At 41.6% G+C, this 19,484-nt stretch overlaps 2 protein-coding genes and 1 long non-coding RNA gene across 4 annotated transcripts; 2 read left to right on the top strand and 1 right to left on the bottom strand.

The window, feature by feature from the left end:
- Positions 1–1,137: 1,137 nt before the first annotated feature.
- On the top strand, positions 1,138–6,053 carry LOC136422380 (perlucin-like protein). The gene is made up of 4 exons (XM_066410114.1): positions 1,138–2,039; positions 4,236–4,316; positions 4,900–4,996; positions 5,233–6,053. Exons 1-4 carry the CDS (start codon positions 1,899–1,901, stop codon positions 5,637–5,639), a joined length of 726 nt encoding a protein of 241 aa, XP_066266211.1. The 5' UTR covers positions 1,138–1,898; the 3' UTR covers positions 5,640–6,053.
- Positions 6,054–7,626: 1,573 nt separating this feature from the next.
- On the top strand, positions 7,627–11,022 carry LOC136422379 (perlucin-like protein). 2 transcript variants are annotated; one of them, XM_066410113.1, is made up of 4 exons: positions 7,627–7,868; positions 8,341–8,421; positions 9,859–9,955; positions 9,986–11,022. In XM_066410113.1, exons 1-4 carry the CDS (start codon positions 7,728–7,730, stop codon positions 10,384–10,386), a joined length of 720 nt encoding a protein of 239 aa, XP_066266210.1. In that variant the 5' UTR covers positions 7,627–7,727; the 3' UTR covers positions 10,387–11,022. The 2 variants fall into 2 exon arrangements, with proteins under 2 accessions (XP_066266210.1, XP_066266209.1); XM_066410112.1 differs by having other exon boundaries at positions 7,629–7,868; positions 9,859–11,022.
- A 391-nt stretch (positions 11,023–11,413) lies between these two features.
- On the bottom strand, positions 11,414–14,562 carry LOC136422381 (uncharacterized). Its single transcript, XR_010753613.1, has 3 exons — positions 14,454–14,562; positions 14,074–14,184; positions 11,414–13,554 (listed from the first exon to the last, which is right to left on the bottom strand). It is a non-coding gene; the product is annotated as an uncharacterized lncRNA (long non-coding RNA).
- Between the last annotated feature and the right edge of the window lie 4,922 nt (positions 14,563–19,484).

Genomic DNA, 19,484 nt, shown 5'->3' with positions numbered 1-19,484 from the left:
AAATGATATCATTTAATTGTTATGAAAATTGAGATTTCTCAACGTTTTATTTTAGCAACTCTATCTTATAATCATTTTCATCAGATGACAATAATTGAGACGACACATGATCATTATCATTGAAGTTAAAACCTATAAGCACTCTTGTTTTTTAATGATAGCCACCAGCGTAGGAAAAACTTTCCTTAAAACTGAAATGTCTCTGTTGTTTTTCCACATATATATGTTTTTTTAAAGGCATCCAGAGCATTTTATGAGGCTAGAAACTTCAATTTCTAGTCATTCCTACACAGAGTAAGTCTCAATGACGCTATACCATTACATATCGACATTAAAGGAGCAAAGATACGATGTCGTTGTGTGGTGAGAAATGATAGAAAATCCAAGCCCTAATCCTAACTGTCCATCATAATTAGCGGTTCGATCAATGAGAGAGTGACTGCACGTCCGTCAAATATTTGCATCTTTATGTTTTAATTTTGAGTTTCAACGTTTTGACGGAGGTGGGCGGGGCTATGGTATCGCGTTCTATTTACACCAGGCGCGTGAAACTAAAAGATCACCATGTAGCTTATTTTTGTGCCGCTTTTGAGCACCTTTGATAAGAAATCCGCACGCACATGTGGTCAACAGTAGCATTGAATGTCAATTTCATAAAGATTACAGCAACTAGAATATTTCTAGTTTTCAAGCCTCATAAAATGCTCTGGGTGCCTTAAAGGTAACGTTTACTTAGTGCAAGCCATGTTTGTATGCTGCATGGCCCTCTAATATCGAAGCAGATATTGGGGGTAGATCATTGCGATGTATCATGACTGACCCGTGGTTCTCTTCAAGTCAGAAATTATAACGATTTTCTACCCCGCACATCTGCTTGAATATAGGGGACTTTTTCATCACATGCCTCCCAACACTTCTGATTGAACACCATGCTCCCAATCAGTTTCGTCTAGACCTGTGTCAAGCCAAATTTCTGCCCCTGCCAAATATTGGCCTTAATTGACACTGCTTGGGGGTTTCCAGTATACCCAAGGGGAGAATTATGCACAGCACTCGTTGGTCATGGTAATTTTCAAGCAGAAGTCAGTGTGGATTTATGGACGGAGGAGGGTTCGCGTTGTGGAGGTTAGCCCTATAAACTTAACCCTAACCCTAACCTCAAAAATCTGTCGGAGCAGACATTTGGCTCCACACAGGGTGCGTATCATATCATAGGTCTCAGGTCACAGCGGTATCCGCTGAAGCACCCCGACCGATCGATCGCATTGAAACTCAGATTCGTATCAGCCATGACCCGACAAATATCGCTTTCTAACTTGCGTTAACCACCAAATCTGACAAAACAAACTCAACAGTGAGATGGTGGAAGGTTTCAACTTCCAAAAGATGTTTTCAGATTGACAATTTTGGCACTTTGGAAGTGATTGAATGCGTCCGCGATTTAACGTTTAGAAAAAAATAGTTTCTACTACTTTTCTTTAAACGTTAAATCGCGGCCACTATTAAGGGGGAATGTCTAGTAATCGGGTGCATCATTGCGACATACGTTTGGTTAATTTTTTAGAATTCTCAAGTGTAATAGTTAAAGAGTAAGAATATTCACTTTTAGCACCACAGAATCCCCCGCAACTTGCCCGGCTGGCTACCAGCTGTTCCAGAGGACCTGTTACCGCTTCTCCGCCGACCAAAAGCCGTACAGCAAAGCACGGGATACGTGTCATAGAGAGGGTGGTCGCCTAGCAACAGTGAAGACTGACGAGAAACACAACTTCCTGGCCAATCACGTGAGAGCTACGACTAAAGCAAACACCTGGATCGGGTTGAGTGACGTGGAGACGTAGGGACTGTGGGTTCAAAATTGAGGGTCTGTTGTACGAGTGAATTGCAAATTTTCAGCTATGTCTCTGACTTACATGATTCTAATACTTTTTGCTTTGGAGTGCAAAGGACAACCGACATTAAACTACCGGGGCTCGGAAGAGAAATGTGTCTGTAATCCAGTGATCAACGTTGGAAGCCAGACTTGCAATTTCGACGGGGTATGTCAGCATTCTTAGTTACTAACGTTGTTTTACAACTTCTTTGTGGTCAACAGATTTAAGTTCTTACAACACAAGAGCTTATAAAATGTATTTTTTATCATTTGTACGTATTTTGCGGGCAGGAAACGCCGAAGTATTTCAAAGTACGGTAAGTCTAGCACTACATGACTTTTTATTAAATGTTGACTTTGCAAACCACTCCTAAATTTTGCTAACTTATTTCCTTAGGATGTTGGACAAGAATGAAGGGGTGTCTACCGTATGCCTTTTTACTTGCAGCGGGCCCGCGAATCCCTGCAATTTTTGGTTCCTATGCTCGTTGATTTCTCGATTTCCGGGTATGCCATCTTTAATTGCGCATTACCTATGAGGAAGAAACATTGTCTGATAATAATAAGTTTATTGCAAGTTCTTGCCCGTAGGCTAATTACAAGTACATGAAACATGGAAGGACGGACAGACAATTGGTAACAATAAAGCATGTGGCCTCTTTACACAGCGCCTTTTTTGATCGTAGAATGGGCGACTTGAAATAAAATGTGTTGTCGTAATTACTTCGTGTCGTAATTACTGCGTAATTAACCCGACATGCCTACGGGACACACAGTTTAAAAACAGCACAGAGATTTACATCCTTTATCAATAGGACACTTAAAGGCAGGCTAAACTGAATTTCGTAAAGCAAACTGCAGTATGTTAAATATACCACTAAGACCAGTTCTGACTTGTTTTACACTAGTCCATCATAGATTAGCGTTTTTACAACATTTGAAATTCGCGGTGTGGCGATGTAATACTGGCGATGTCCAGAGACCTTTGACCTTTGTGACGTCAGATTCCGAGTCGGAGGAATGGCGTCTGGAGCAATTCCTATGGTGCAGGTGCGGCCGACTCGGAATCTGATGTCACAAAGGTCAAAAGTCTCTGGACATCGCCAGCTGTATTACATCACCACACCGCGAATTTCAAATATTGTAAAAACGCTAATCTATGATTGACTCATGTAAAAGAAGTCAGAACTGGTATTAGTGGTATATTTAACATACTGCAGTATGCTTTACGAAATTAAGTTTAGCCTGCCTTTAAAACTGAATCCTGTTACACTTGGAGGTGCGTTGAACGGTTCAAAACGTTTGCGAAGAAAGAATGGGCTAAACAAAGATTTCGTTGAAAAACTAAAAGGCCTTACTGGTCACTGATCGAAATTCAAATCCTTGGGACCATTTTCTTGCAGGTGACATCCTTTTGAAAATCAGTAAGGCCATGTTGATTTGATTATATGAAGCGTGCGAATAAAAAAAAAGTTTGGAAAAAAAGTTGCCTTCATTATATAATCTACGTGGTCAAGAAGGATGAACGAAACGAAACACACAGACTATGGTATTCCGAAATATAGATTCTTTATATTTTGACTTTCAAAACAGCTTCTTTGACTTTGGAACTGACTTGGACATTCTATAACACTAGCATCCGTTTTCCAAAATATGTTTTGCAATTCAAAAAGTGTTTTTTTTTTTAATTTTGCAGCTGCTTTGTAGGATCAACAGTATGGCCAAAATTTTTTGTGTGGAAACGGACGTAAATTGATGCGCGCGTGGATGTCATCCATGTAATCAAATCAGCATGGTATATCAAAGGTGGGAAAAACGGGAAATTGAGCTATAACCAGGGATACCGGTGAGCGTATCAACTTCTGATATCTCCATTATCCCGTAAAAAGTCTGATATTCACTTATACGTGTTGAAAAACGAAAGGAATCCCCGACAATAATTTTAACAATCACGGTATTTGTTGATTTCGCAGCTTAAGCTTGGGGACACAAGGAACAAACACAGTTATAGTCAATTTTTCTTACCTACTGATTTTTGAAATAGCGTCGCTATAAATAAATGATCAAAATGATGTGAAGCTAATAGAAGTACTCTAGTACTCTCCAAGCAGAGGTTGCATACAAAATACGGGGCATTTGATAAAAATGTCACAATCTTCCCCACCAACCTCTGCTTGGAGAGTAGATAGGAGGTCCTATAGTTTATAGCTATGACCCGAATTTTGATACCCCCCCCCCCCACCCCCCTGGTTTCCTGATAAGGTCTCAAACGTTTTGAACACACCTCCGAAACATGTTCGATTAAAGTATGCAATGACGCAGACGAAGATGCTACTCATAATCAATCCATGCCGTGTTACAGCAACTTGCGGACATCCAGGCTATGCTGATCGCTCAACAAGTGCAGATCGCACGACTTGAGAACGACTCGGAGACTTCTGAGGTAACCTGAGACTACAGAATTTTTGATTCTCAAGATCACCTAATCTAGTCTCCGATGCAGACTCCTCCCGGCTGTTTTCTTTTTCAAGTTACAGTTTTTATACTATTACATTTCTTTTTCTTATTGCTGGCGTGAGAACGTGGAGCCAGCGGTGCGTGCACCCTCCGCGGATCAAGCGCGGACTTCACAAGTCCATGCCGATTGCCACTAAGTGATTTTTAATTTCCTTTGATGGCGCCGAGTGGACGCAGTCTCCTTCCCGGCCAGCAGTAAGAAAAAAAAATAATAGTATAAAAACTGTAACTTGAAAAAGAAAACAGCCGGGAGGAGTCTGCATCGGAGGCTAACCTAATCAGGCAAATGTCAAAATGATCTTTAAACTTTGTTGGAGAGAGCAATATGATATCTTTAAAAGACGGAAGGGATGAGCACAAAAAAATGACACGGAAATCTTAAGCGCAAATGCACCTGCACACTACTGATACTATTTATGACGGTCTACAAGCCTATGCATCAGCTACAGTCACTTGTCCTATCGTTACAGTTGGATCTGACGGTTTGAACATGTGGAACTATTTTGCAGATCGGTCGCCTGTCTCATCTATTGGCTGAACAGATGAACATCACAGAAAGTCTGAAGGAGCGAGTTGCACAGTTGGAGCAGAGAATCAGGGCCACAGGTATATCCTTATTTGCCAGACACATGTATGCACTCTCTTGTATGTAACTGAAGATAGGCGTGGATGAACTACTAAAGAGAAGGAAGCAGATCAGAATTTGATTATTCCTAATTTCGAAGAACTGCATGGTTTGTGTATGGAAATAGACATCGCTGCGACATACGTTTGGTTACGATTTTGTAGAATTCTCAAGTGTAACCGTTAAAGAGTAGGAATATTCACTTCTAATCCCGCAGAATCCCCCGCCACTTGCCCTGCTGGCTACCAGCTGTTCCAGAGGACCTGCTACCGCTTCTCCACCGACCAAAAACCGTACAATGAGTCACGGAATACTTGTCATGGAGAGGGTGGTCGCCTAGCAACAGTGAAGACTAACGAGACACACAACTTCCTGGCCAATCATGTGAGAGCCATAGCTCAATCACACACCTGGATCGGGTTGAGTGACATGGAGACGGAGGGAGTGTGGGTTTGGGATGACGGCACCTTATTGGTTGGTGAGGGGGTGTGGGGGAGAGGCGAACCAAACGGTGGCACAAGGGAAAACTGTGCTCACTTATCAATATACGGCTTTCATGACTACCGCTGGAATGATAGTACATGCCCGAGTTCTTACTACTACATTTGTGAAATCTACGGTTAGCTACGTATATGTACTGCATGTAAACTACAACTGTGTTAGGACAACAACTGTGTTGCGACAAATTGTAACGAATATGGCATCCAGGAATAGATGTTTAATATGCTTATAACTTCTGTTAGTGATAAAGTCAGCTGTCATAAATAAACCCCTTTGCTAGCCTTAAAGTCAGATACATGAAGATTCCTCTTTCGACAGGGTAAAATAGTATACGTAGTGGCATGAATGAAAAAATGATATTATTACTTTACATTTGAGATTTTGTATTTAAGCAACTCTATTTTATAATCATTTTCGTCAGATGACAAAATTTAAGACGACACATGATTATAATCATTGAAGTTAAAAACTGAGCAGTCTTGTTTTTTTGTAATGATAGCCACCAGCTTTTAAAAAAAAACCTCTTTAAAACCGAAATGTCTCTGTTGTTTATCCACAAAATAAGTGCTGTTTGTAAAAAGGTAACGTTTACTTGGTGCAACTTTTCTCACTGTAAACAAATCTCCATGAACCTTTTTATAATCAGTGTTTTTTATTTGCCGGGTCTTATGTTTTATGTGTCAGAGCACCACACAAACCAGTCAAGGGACCCAAGATTTATCACCAGAGGTAGCTAATAATTAAGGGTTAATGACCCGCCCCGAGGTGTATATGGTGTCATAACGCCTGCTTCGATCGCTCACTCGGTGGTTTTATTCGGTGTTTATAGCATATGGCCAGGCGTTATGACACCATATACACCGAGGAAGAGGCGGGTCATTAACGTTATTATCATATAGCCTATCCAAACTCACCCATATAAGAGTAGACAATTCCTGTCTGACGCATAGATCCCTTATACTATTAAGCATGCATTTCAGAATTTACATGTGTCCTTTTTGAACAGAAGATGATAGATTTGATTTTGAAAACCAACATTTCCACCAATAATATTTAATAACATTGCAATATTGGCATGTCAAATCTTTTTCAAAATTATTATTTATTATTATCATTCCTCCCTGCTGGGTGTCCTTCTGACAATGTTGTGGGTGGCTCCACTAACAGTTCCCCCCGTTTAGATTTGAATTGACTTGTATTGAAATGGTTTATTCTATTTTGTCTTATGCTTACAAAAGATTTGATTTATTCTAAGATAAGAAACATTTTGGGGAACAAATAAACATTATACGAATGATAACAAAAAGATAACCTCCCCCCTCTACATAATCGGAGGAATGATGATCACGGTTGTGTTATGGCGTCATAACACATGGGCAATGGAGGCTTCTGATTGGTCGACGCCACCTGGCTATGTGATAATATCTAATACTGTATACCATCTTTTAAGTATGAAGCCAGTTACCTACCAATTTAATTCTATATCCCTCTGTGGTATGACCATAACCTGTTGGGTCCCTGAAGATATATGACCCAGTTTTAAAACGCCTGTCACAACATGCCTTTAATGGAAATATAGATAATCCTCATTAATTATGCAGATTCAGTCCCAATTTGCATGATTTGCAATTCATTGTGTATATCTCTGTCTAAGATACCTGCATGGTAAATAACATGAACATCTGTTGCTCCTTTCTTCAGTTATTCTCCTTAGAAAATTTTGACAAATACGCCATTGCAGTTCCAGTTACACATACAAGGAGGCCCAAAATCGACATTGACATTTCTCCTCCCAAAACCTACCTACATACTAAATATCATTACAATCCATCTAGCCGGTCTTCAGTTATGCTGACTTTAAGCATCCGGACGCACAAACATACAAACGGTGACACAAACACGCAAAACAATATCTCCATTTCATGGAGATAAACACACCTGTCCAGAATCTTAATGTTGACAATGGGGAGGCGATCCAAACATTCCTAACACTAACGGTTGACTGGTTACCTGGCAGGGTTGCGCAACTAAAGGGTATGCAAATCTTAGGGACACAGCAGCTCATTGGCCGAAGCAGAAGCCTGAACAACAGGATAGAATTACACATGTACAAACACCTTGAGATCTACACGGAAATAAAACTAAACCGACTAACTTCCTTGACGTCTGAAAATTAAGGTTGTTGTACGAGGGAACTGCAAAATTTCAGCAATGTCTCTGACTTACATGCTTATGATACTTTTTGCCTTGGAATGCAAGGGAGAACAGACATTAAACTGCCGGGGCTCGGAAGAGAAATGTGTCTGTAATCCAGTGATCAACGTTGGAACCCAGACTTGCAACTTCGACGGGGTATGTCAGCCATCTTGAATAGTAATGTTGTCTTACAAATGTCCCTTATAATAAGCAAACGTACGGTTCTATTAAAGGTTTAAACCACGCGCAGATCCTTCAAAAGGTTTTATACAGCTTTTATACGACGTATTCCGTGTAGGAAACGCCGGAGTAAGAACAAGTATTTCGAAGTACAGTACGTCTAGCATTGCATTGGTCTGGCGTTGACTTTGCAAAACATTTCCAATGTTTTGTTAAACTGCTGTCCTTAGAATGTTGTCGGAATAATCAGATGTGAATTTTAGGGTTAACCAAGAAAACGATTGAAAGATGGCGACCGTATCTCAGGCCTGCGAATTCACGCATTCTTTTTCCTCAATGGGGCATAACTCGAATTTCTGGGGAAAACAAAAGAGGTCTAGATCTGCGGCATCGACTATACGTTACCCGTAACAACAATCCATGGCGTATTTCTGAATATTAATTACAGCAACTTGCGGACATCCAAGCTATGCTGATCGCCCAGCAGGTGCAGATCGCACGACTTCAGAACGACTCGGCGACGTCTGAGGTAACGTCGAACCACACAATTGATGTTAAGATTGGCTATTCAGAGTGAAACGTTGTGGGCCCAGAACGGTCTATCAATATTGTAAGAAATTCAGTTTTGATAATGTGCAACAAAATTGTATCATTATATATTTGATTGTTAACGTTTTGGCACTATATGCGGTCACTTCCTACGAATATAACAATTTAGCTTATTAGTTGCCTTTCTGTAGCTTTAAATTTGTTACGTTTTCTGTTAGAGCCTGAACTGATGTGACATGTCCAATATCTAGCCACTACTGCCACCTGCCCTACATATCATTATCTCCATGAAAAATGGAGATATTGTTTTGGGTGTATCTGTCTGTTTGTCTGTCTGTTTGTGTTTCCGGACCACTCTAGTCAGCATACCTCAAGAGCCTTTTGATGGATTATGATGATATTTGGTATGTGGGCGGGTGTTGTGAAGCCAAAGGTTAAGGTCGATTTTGGGCCCCCTGGTATATGACCTTGGTACTGGGGCAGAACTTCAATTTTTGTATCTATTTGGCCAATTTCTACTATTTTCCCAGCGACCCGCACTTCGCACAAAGGAAAACATTAACTTGATGGACGTGCTGTGGTCTTGGTTTTTGGTGATAGATAGCTTGTGATGTAATAAAGAAGTGGTGTAGGTTTGGGCCCCTAGCAGCTTCTTCTGGAACTGCAGGGGTGTTTTTGTGAAAATCTTCTATGGAGAATAACTGAACAAAGGAACGACGGATTCCCATGAAATTTAGTATGCAGGTACCTTAGATAGAGATATACACAATGAAATGCAAATTATGCTAATTGGGACTTGATTTGCATACCTAATGAGGAAAATCTGTATTTGCAGTGTTTTCCATTATCAGACTTAAATACATGTAACGTATGTAGCTTATGGAAAGTGGATCATCAACAGATACCATTTATGCAAATAAATTCCTAATTTGCATAATTAATGCACAACACCATATCTCATCTAATTGGAAAGTTATAGGACTGTCAACATGATACTTAGTATGCAGGTAGCGTAGACAGAGATATACATGATGAAGTGCAAATTATGCTAATTGTCACTTAATTTGCATAGGTAATGAGGAAAATCTATATTTGCATTTTGCAGTCAGTGTTTTCCGTTATCAGACTCAAATCCATGTGACATATGTAGTTTATGGAAAGTGGAGCATCAACAGATACCAATCATGCGAATAAATTCTAAATTTGCATAATTAATGCAAAACACCATAATTAATCTAATTGGAAAAATATAGGACTGTCAATATTGCAACATGTGTAAGTTAGATAAAGGTGTTGATTACCAAGTATATATTATGCAAATGTGTAAGTCATTTGCATGAATAGAATTGTTCATGGAGATATGAGGTCGTGGAACTCTTGTTACAGTTGCACCTGACAGTTTGGAACTATTTTGCAGATCAGTCGCCTGTCTAGTCTATTGGCTGAACAGAAGAACATCACAGACAATCTGAAGGAGCGAGTTGCACAGTTGGAGGAGAGAATCAGGGACACAGGTACATGTATATTCACTTGTAACACTACAGAGTCCCCTACCACTTGCCCGGCTGGCTACCAGCAGTTCCAGAGGACCTGTTACCGCTTCTCCACCGACCAGAAACCGTACAGCGAGGCACGGGATACTTGTCATGGAGAGGGTGGTCGCCTAGCAACAGTGAAGACTAATTGGACACACGACTTCTTAGCAAATCACGTGAGAGCTACAACTCATGCAAACACCTGGATCGGGCTGAGTGACGTTGAGACGGAGGGAGTGTGGATTTGGGATGACGGCACCTTATTGGCTGGTGATGGGATTTGGGGAACAGGCGAACCAAACAGTGGCACAGGGGAAAACTGTGCTCACATCTACCCTGATAAGGACTACCGCTGGAATGATAGTAATTGCCCACGTTCTTACTACTACATTTGTGAAGTCCTTGCTTAGACCAAACCTTGTCTGAAGAAGTCCAGGTCTTCATGTACTAGTATTGAATTTACACTCTTCTGTACTCATGTATACTTAGTATACGTAAACAGCATTAGATGATACTTTTTTTGTCAACTTCTTTTTTTACATCCGTTTCTGAAACATTGACAGCAGGTGCGCTTGTAAGAAACCAAGGATATTATAAAGTGTTCTTTTAAGAAACATACCAACGTAGCAACATCTAGAATACAGACTACTCATAGCAATGACAACATCATATAATAATCAATATGTAAAGATATGCTTTCCACAGTTTGCGAATCGTAGTAATTCTTTGTATAATCAGATGTGTGCACATGTATTTTATAACTTGAACAAGTCATTAACCAGTCTTTAGCACACTTGGGTACAAATGTATTGTTACAAATTTAAAGCAAACAGGTTTGGCCAGTTTGTAGTACAAAAACAAGCTCTGCATTGAAACTTTCTCTGTGTGCTGTCTATTTCGGGGAATGTTCTAAACTAGTACATGCTTTTATCTTTACACATGTATCTTGACTGAGATGCTAACATCTAGGTGTGTTGTCTAGTGACTGTTTGTGACGAAAACTTTCATCTGTACAAGAACAGTATAATAAACAGTGTAAATCTCAACCAATGTCTGTGATCAGCACTCTCTATAGCCTGTACTAGGGGACACTCTTTTTGTCTATCTTTTAGAATATAACAGTGGCATCAGTGGCTGCATGAGTGGTATGGCTAGCAGATGTGGTATCAAGATGTCACAGGGCTAGATGCTGTGGGAAAGGCACTTTTTTAAAACATGAATTTCTTCACTTCACCCAGGTGAAAAAATGCATACCTGACTTCGGTTGGGGAGGTAAAAGGTGGTGGAAGGAGAGGGATGGGCTTTGCCTTCCAATACCGTGACCAAGACACAGTGGATAACAACCCACTGCCTCTACGGCCTCAAAAGAATATGGGACAGTCCTTTCCTTTGAACCTTTATACAGAAAAAATCACAATAATAACAGTACAGATGCAGTAGAGTGTTGAAAATATTGTATTTAGAAAGTTTCATGACCATTTACCCCTCTCCCTAATGCCTAACCCCAAAACAAATACAAATTTGCTGCCAAACGGCAATCTTAGCGGGTTGAAAGTTAAAGAACAGCTCTTTTAATCGCTTTAAAGAAGTTGACCATGAGATCAGATATTACACACAAACCCTAACACTTGAAAATCTCCAACCTTAGTGCCAGTTTAAAGAATTGTGAACAAAGAACAGTAATAAAGGACAGCAGCTTTACCAGAAACCACACCTGTACATTATCCATCATAAAAGCTATGTGTAGCAATATGCTTAACCCAAATACATGTAGTTGTACCCACATTGTAATAGACCGATCCTGTCGAACACCATATCGAACATATAGAACCCCCTGTTCTTTTTCAAACACCTCCGTCAAAAACAGCACTAGTAGGATAGAAATGGCACGTGTAAAGCATGGTACGTACATCTGTGACCGGTTTTCCACGACATTGGCTACATTCATGCTCAGGACAAAAAAGAAACGAAAAAAAGCTCGGGCACTCAAGGGGATGGTGCTTGTACAGCATTCTAACTACTACAACGTCCGCTAGTACAGTTTTCTGTCTCTTTCGTATTTTGTGGAAACTGAAAACTTGAAAGGGTAACAGTAAAAGAAGGGCGTTTCAATTCTTTGTTACCAAATATCATACAGCTATAATGCATGCAGGCAACACAGTGGGGAAGATGCCACAGATATACATACCTTTCTTTACACGCGCATGTGCTGCTTGTCAGCAACGGGGCACACCTGCCCACCAACAAGGTAATGCTACGTGGTGCCTAACACTTCTACATTGACCGAAAACATTACGCTCTCACCACAATTCACCCCTTCCTCAAACAAATCTACTCAGTGCATGTACATGTAGCATAATGCTTAGCATTCAACAAGTAATTGCTTCTTTCTTTGGCAGGTTTGGTTTCAGAGCAATAAAAGCTCAACAGAAGTCAGTCCCCATTCTTGTCAGCCAAGCGGCCGCGGCCATACTTGTCCGTCAAGGGCTGTTTTTGACGGAGGTGTTCGAAATAGAACAGGGGTGTGGCTTCGGGATCAGTCTATTGTACTCACACATTTCATACAAGCATCATTTTTCTATCTTCGAATACAATTCTTAGTATCACAAAGTAGAAAATATGATTTGATAACTGACCCCCTAACTCTATTATTCACCGCCATGGCACAATACCATTCAGTTTCCTATAGCACACTTTCAGGATACTAGTATATGGATAATAAATCTTGTCAAATATCATATATATTAAAAAGTTTTGAAGTATCACAATAGTCAATCTGTTTCTGTCTGTTCCTATTGCGTAGTTTGTAAATATACTCTTGTGTTGCTCGTATTGGCTGTCTTATACAAACACTGTAAACATGCTTGGCAAGATTGTTTGGGCACAAGTTCCCTTTTAGCCAATCTCAGAATGCTTTATAAAAATCTCATGGCAGCATGTACTTGATCCTTTTGTACTTAATTTCTATACTTTTAAGTACATTAATGACTAATAGTAAAACTAGAACTTAACTCTTGTGTGCTCACAAGCTATGATATGCTGACCAAACCCCAGGCTACTCTGCTAGCAGGGCGTCAGGGCGTCTTCTGGACACCCTACTAAGAAAATAGTGTAAGGAAGAAATAAGACGCCTTCCTTTTGCTGAGGACACCCAGAGAACACCTTGTTTCTCTGGTAATCACATAGTATTACACATTTACATGTGTCCAACCAACTACACCCCCCCCCCCCACCACACACACACAATGCCACAGGTGTTTTTTCCCCATACCAGACACTAAGACAGCATGAAAATTGATTGACATGCAAAGCTACCAGGTAATTGTTAACCCATAAAGCACATTGGGCAAGTCTGGTCCAAACCCTGGACCTCAACGCCTACAAATTTTTGGACGCCCTGTCTATACATAAATCTTATCTTAAAGCCTGGATGCCCCTATGTAAAGGTGTGATGATCATGATGCAAGTCAAGAAGCAAAATGTTTCCTGGCTCATGCTTTTGGCCTGGTGTTCACGTAGACGAACAGAGTGATGAGCAGAACGATTGCCCCAAGCACTGGCAGCACAATGGTCACCACCTAGGGAATAGAATATGAACTTGACTATGTGTTGTTTCATTGAAGCAAACATAGAATAATAACATTACATTGTAAACATACATACAACAATGTATATGGAAAAATTTATTCGTTTTGCATAAACGGTAAACTGCCTTTGGGTGGAACACACCACGAATTTTGCATACTAGGTACTGATAGGTTTGATCCACTCACACAGAGATGGACCGCTAATTAATATGCAATGAGCAAATTAAAGGTGTTAAATGAATAAGATAAGTTACACATAAATCTAAATATCAACTTGAAGTGGCAAGGTAAAATAATACATGTTATCCACATATATATATTTGCAAGTACAGACAACATGGACATAATTACATGTAGTACTAGTAAGTTGACATGATGATCTGAAAAGTATGTGTAAACTTTTCCACATCAAATACACTCCCTCTCCGTATTACACAGTTAGCACCTACAGGGTTTGACATACAACCTGCATATGAAGTTAGCACCCTGAACTTTCAACAGATATTTTACCTGATTCCTGGCATCATGGAATGTCTGTTTCCTCTCCTCCTTGTCCCTACGGGTTTCTTTCTTTGCTTTTCCCTTCAGCTGCCTCATTCTCTATTCCAATATGTAGTAATCCTGCTAGGGGAAAAAGGTCACAAATTAGCAATTACATGTCACAAAGAGGCAACAAAAAGTTAAACACAATCTACTACAAAGAAACACCTACATGTGTACTGTGTTCGATGGAATGTGATTTTACTGAAATTCATACTTAGAAGTCTTGTAAGTTGTATTGTAAGTAGTGTATAGTAATTAACTGATCTAAATTACATTACTAGTATACATATAATAATTTCATTCTTAGTTGCATCATAAATGTATGTTACATGATAAGACAATGTTACCTGTGACTCACTTTTTCTTTGGTAGCCCTTTAAGATTACAATAAATTTCTTTCTTGTCTTGGAAACTTACTCTGTCAGCACATCATCACAATCTGGAATGAAATCAAATTGCAGTGAGATGACTGGATATGCACATAGTACAAAAATGTACTTAGCCTCCTATAACATTATAGTACACTTCTGGTAATGTTTTGGAAAGCCTGGGCTATTACTGTAAATGCAATTTAGTTTGCGTGGTTTTTATTTCACACTAAGGCGAAAATGGAGTGTCCGCAGTGGTTTTAAGTTTGCGGCAGCGCTATAGTCACATACTGCTACAGTAATTGGACAAAAATGTTTGCGGTGGTTTTAAGTTTGCAGTGAAAAGGTCCCCACGAAATCCGTGAACATAAAACCACCGCCAACATTTCTGCATTTACTGTAACAGGATGATCCTGTCAACAGTGGAAAAAATTGCACGGCTGACAGGATCAGTACAATTTTTCTTCTGCTGACAGGAACATCCTGTCAAGAGTGCACATTTTTCTACTGCTGACAGGATCATCCTGTCAACAGCGCACATTTTCTACTGCTGACAGGATCATCCTGTCAACAGTGCACATTATCTACTGCTGACAGGATCATCCTATCTTGTAGCCACTTCCTAGCTATAGTATAAAGTTATATGTTAGCTACCCCATACAAAATTCATACATAACAGTTATATGCAACAGTTGCATGATAGGGGAGGGACCTCTTAATAGACATGCGCAGAAAGCCCAGTTTGAAGGTCCACGTTTATTTTCTTGTTATTATTTTTGAGAATTTTTTCCTGGTGAACTCTTTGGTCGCTTTTGGCCAGTTTTCAGGCAGGGGGACCAGACATATGTTTACTTTTCAAATCCAGAAAAAAATTGTGACCTTTGCCACTTGTGGTGGTTTAGAATTACATCATCTGGGAGGGGGTTTTCCATCCCGGGCCAGACCAGTGTCTCCCAGCTGCCGGTTCAAAGGTCAGTGGTTGTTTACGTTCGATGGCCAATATCGCTTCAGAAGGCAGGAGTCGAACCCCTGCTTTTTGCAAAAACAGCAACTAGACATGTTTGGCTGTTCATTGGGTGGAAGTTTTGGGACATTGAAATACTGGTAAGTGTAGTTTTATGCCTGTTTTTGTTCCTTGTTTATACAGGATCTGAATGGGATCTGATTTCAGCACTCCCTCCCCTGTACTGGGGAGGGGTGAGGGAAATGGGCCATATACTAATGGTACCCTCTAATCACTCTAAACTGCTAATTTATGCAAACTATATCAGTAATTGACACCAGAACACATGACAGAGACGGTTACCATTCAGAATTTTCAATTTTATTCACCATTTAACTGCTATTCACACAAAATGGCACAGCAATTTGACAATGTCAGTTGGCAGATAGAGTTCAAGAGAAAAATTACTAAAAAGACAAGGCGTCACCTGACTAAATCTTGCTGGATTTGGACTGGACAAGTACGTGCAAGAACAAACTATGGTCGCATCTATGTGCCCTGGATGCCAGGTGAAGAATTACCTTTACAGAAAAGAAATAGAAGACCAATCAATGTTCATAGAGTGGCCTACATGGCTTGGACAGGTCAGTTTGACATAGCTGGCAAAGACATATCGCATCGCTGTCATGTTCGTCTCTGTGTAAATCCTGAACACTTGTCAGCAGAACCGCATATTATCAACAATAACAGACAGAGATGTCATTCTCAGCGCGAGTGCACGGGACATCCTGGCTACCCGGATTGTATTTTTGAAGGTTAAAGGTAAGTTCAAGTCAGTCTGTTTCATCACCACTAGTATCAGTCCAGCCTGAAGAGTCTGAGTTTGAAGTTGGTCCTTCCCCCTCCATTCTGTTGTAAGTATGGTCCTCCTTTCCTCTCGGCACCTTGGTCACCACCTTCCTCTTCTTCTCCGCACTAGGAACGTTACCTGACTTGTAGGTTCCCATCTCCTGCAGCTCGTCGTATGTTTTGAACCCACGAATTCTGTTTGCCAAGGCCCTCTGTTTGCACTCCGGTTCATTCCTATACTTCCTGCGGTGAAGCCTATCTCTTTCCATGCTTTCTAGGGCTTTAACTGTCGGCGACATCGGAGATAACGGAATACCTGCTGCCGCTCTACGCTTCACGATTGACAAGGCCGGACCATTGTTCGAGCTGTGTACAGTCGTGGAAAACCTCCCAGGTAAGGTCTCAATCCAGTTCCCACTTTTTGGCACATTCTTACTTGACTGGCGGTTGACAGATTCAGCCTTGTTGCTGTCCATGCAGTATCTTGTAGACTCTAAGGCCTTCTTCCCCAGTCTCTTCTCCATTATCCGTCTGAGTTCTTTGATGTCCGAGCTGTTTGGGTGTAAGCACTTGACAGGTAGGTACCGTCTGTCTGTCTTCCACCTCCTCCTGGCATTGCACACCATGGAATGCGTCGAGCAGAAATCGTGAGTGCCCATGTAGCATGAAGGTATAGCGTCCATTACGTCTTCCATCGCAGCTTCCATCTTTTGTCTCCTCTTGCCAAATTTCAGCACGGCACTGTCGTGTTCTGCATTCAGTCGGACCCTCAGCTCCTCTGCAAATCGGGACTTTACCTTGTTTCTCCTTGCGGCTGTGTTGCCAGGGAACATTTCTTTGCTCCAAGTTCCGTGGCGGACAGCTTTGGCCACGCTCCTGCCCATGTGCACAAAGTCCCTCAGCGGTTTTGTGCGCTTGCCTCTTGCTTCCATCATGACTTCAGACAGGCCCTTGGCAAAGTGACTGTCTCTATCTGTTAGAATGTGGCTTACCAGGACCTTGTTGGCCAGGAGTTTCTTCCCAATCTCTCTACCAGCAAGTTCCTCATTCCCTATAACATCATGCTGTTTCAAGTTTGCAGTACATTTGTGTTTCTTTGCCTTCTGCACTCTCCCAGGTCTCACACGTTTGCGTCGGAGCTGCTGCCGCTGACAAGTTGAGCACTGCTTCTGCGCTAAAAAGTGGGCCAGGATTAGTCGGCGTGCAGTGACACCCTCACAGAACGTACTGTGAGCGTGGGGTGATGGCTGGCCAGGTTTTTTTCCAAGTCCTGCATACAAGGCACTCTTGTATCTGGAGTCCGCCTCACCCTTTATGGGGCTGTCCGGTGCGTTGCCAAGTATGGAGTTCATCTCTTTGACCTTTTCACTCCATGCTTTCATGTCCCTTTTGTTCTCCCGCACCATCAAGTCGCTGTACTTGCGTGCATTTTTTCTCATCTGGCTGGAAGCAGGCACGGGTAGGTCCATGGCTGCGGCAAACTGTCTGAAGGCAGCCACTCCAATGGAGCTGTTGGCCAATGCCACCTGAACAGCCATGTTGGGCACAGCTACCTTTCTTCCTCTCCTGCATCCTTGTCCTGCATCCTTGTCAATCTCGTCATAGAACTTTTTTCCTTTGGACTTGTACTTGCACTTGTCGCATACGAAGGTTTCTGATGTGGCAAGCCCCACTTTCCTCTCTAACTTGGCTGATAGACGGACCAGTGCTTTGCAGGTTGGATGTTCTTGATCATGGTCTCTCTGTGCCTTGGTGCAGGCTTTTACTGCATCTCGTGCCAGCCAGATACGATAGCCAACCAAGTCGTCTAAGTTGTCATCTCTTGCATCATCCCGGGTGTATCCTCTTGCCACAGCTCTCGCGATCTTGCTGCATGGCTCCTTCTTTGGCCTGAGAAGCATCACCCTCCTCTTCTCAAGAGCTACTTTCTTCGGGCGTATCAAGAGGTTGCCTCTTCGGTCTGTGTCCTGTAGTAGCTCGAAGTTGTCTTCCGAAACCCTGCGGTAGACAGGTGTTGCTGGCGTGACATGTTGAATCTTCATGCCCTTGTTGTGGGGTGTGTAACCTTTCTTGAAGACGGTAGGCCTCTCCTTGCTGGATTTCTTGCGTCCCATGGCTGGGCTGGCGTGTTTCTGAGATTTTACTTGTTGTGGCTTCATTTTAAAGCTTTCTTGACAAGTGAGGTGGGCTGATGATGAATGGTCACAGGGGAGAGAGCCTGACGTCACCCCTTACCCCTGCCTGCCCAATTCCAAGAAGTTTAAGTGCTGACTGGGGGAAGTCTGTGAGACTTGAAGGACCCAGAAATTGGCTTGTACACCCCCCCCCCCCCAGTTTCCTGGAATATGCTAGTCATCTTACAGGTGTGAACTGTATGATGGACCGAAATATGATGTCTATCTTGAGTAAATCTTGGTAAGATTGTCACTCTGTTCACACTGACACCACCCAAATCCCAGTACCAGCTACCCCTTGCTGTCAAAGTGTAAAATTGGTTTCAAAGTGTCAAGAATAGGTGTCAATCAGACACCAAGTGATCAAGTCAGTGTCTTGAATGTCACTGTTGACAAAAAAATCATGATCTGATAATTGACTTGTCCCTAATGACCGGTTGTAGCCTTGTAACTCCCCCAGCTTCTCTGAACAGGCATGTGCTGACTGCCAGTACAGGCAAGCACTCAGGGCATAGCTGACACCTGTTAGATAACTACCTGTCATATCTTCGTTGATGATAGGAGGACTATAATTTTTGGGGATATTGCTAAGAACCCTTTCCTGTACAACATGATTTTAGTGATATCTGTCTATCTCGTTGCTGGATCACCTGTAAGGGGAGGGACCTCTTAATAGACATGCGCAGAAAGCCCAGTTTGAAGGTCCACGTTTATTTTCTTGTTATTATTTTTGAGAATTTTTTCCTGGTGAACTCTTTGGTCGCTTTTGGCCAGTTTTCAGGCAGGGGGACCAGACATATGTTTACTTTTCAAATCCAGAAAAAAATTGTGACCTTTGCCACTTGTGGTGGTTTAGAATTACATCATCTGGGAGGGGGTTTTCCATCCCGGGCCAGACCAGTGTCTCCCAGCTGCCGGTTCAAAGGTCAGTGGTTGTTTACGTTCGATGGCCAATATCGCTTCAGAAGGCAGGAGTCAAACCCCTGCTTTTTGCAAAAACAGCAACTAGACATGTTTGGCTGTTCATTGGGTGGAAGTTTTGGG

Source organism: Branchiostoma lanceolatum, chromosome 17, assembly GCF_035083965.1.
Source record: "Branchiostoma lanceolatum isolate klBraLanc5 chromosome 17, klBraLanc5.hap2, whole genome shotgun sequence".
NCBI lineage: Eukaryota > Metazoa > Chordata > Leptocardii > Amphioxiformes > Branchiostomatidae > Branchiostoma > Branchiostoma lanceolatum.
The sequence above is the reverse complement of the archived record's forward strand: the minus strand, read 5'-3'. Positions and strand labels throughout refer to the sequence as shown.

Bases quoted from the DNA above. Each gene is read 5' to 3' on its own strand.
- LOC136422380 (XM_066410114.1), top strand. From the start codon at position 1,899: ATGTCTCTGACTTACATGATTCTAATACTTTTTGCTTTGGAGTGCAAA. The intron at 4,317-4,899 runs GTAACCTGAGAC...ACTATTTTGCAG, and splicing joins ACGACTCGGAGACTTCTGAG to ATCGGTCGCCTGTCTCATCT. The intron at 4,997-5,232 runs GTATATCCTTAT...CTAATCCCGCAG, and splicing joins GCAGAGAATCAGGGCCACAG to AATCCCCCGCCACTTGCCCT.
- LOC136422379 (XM_066410112.1), top strand. From the start codon at position 7,728: ATGTCTCTGACTTACATGCTTATGATACTTTTTGCCTTGGAATGCAAG. The intron at 7,869-8,340 runs GTATGTCAGCCA...TATTAATTACAG, and splicing joins AGACTTGCAACTTCGACGGG to CAACTTGCGGACATCCAAGC. The intron at 8,422-9,858 runs GTAACGTCGAAC...ACTATTTTGCAG, and splicing joins ACGACTCGGCGACGTCTGAG to ATCAGTCGCCTGTCTAGTCT.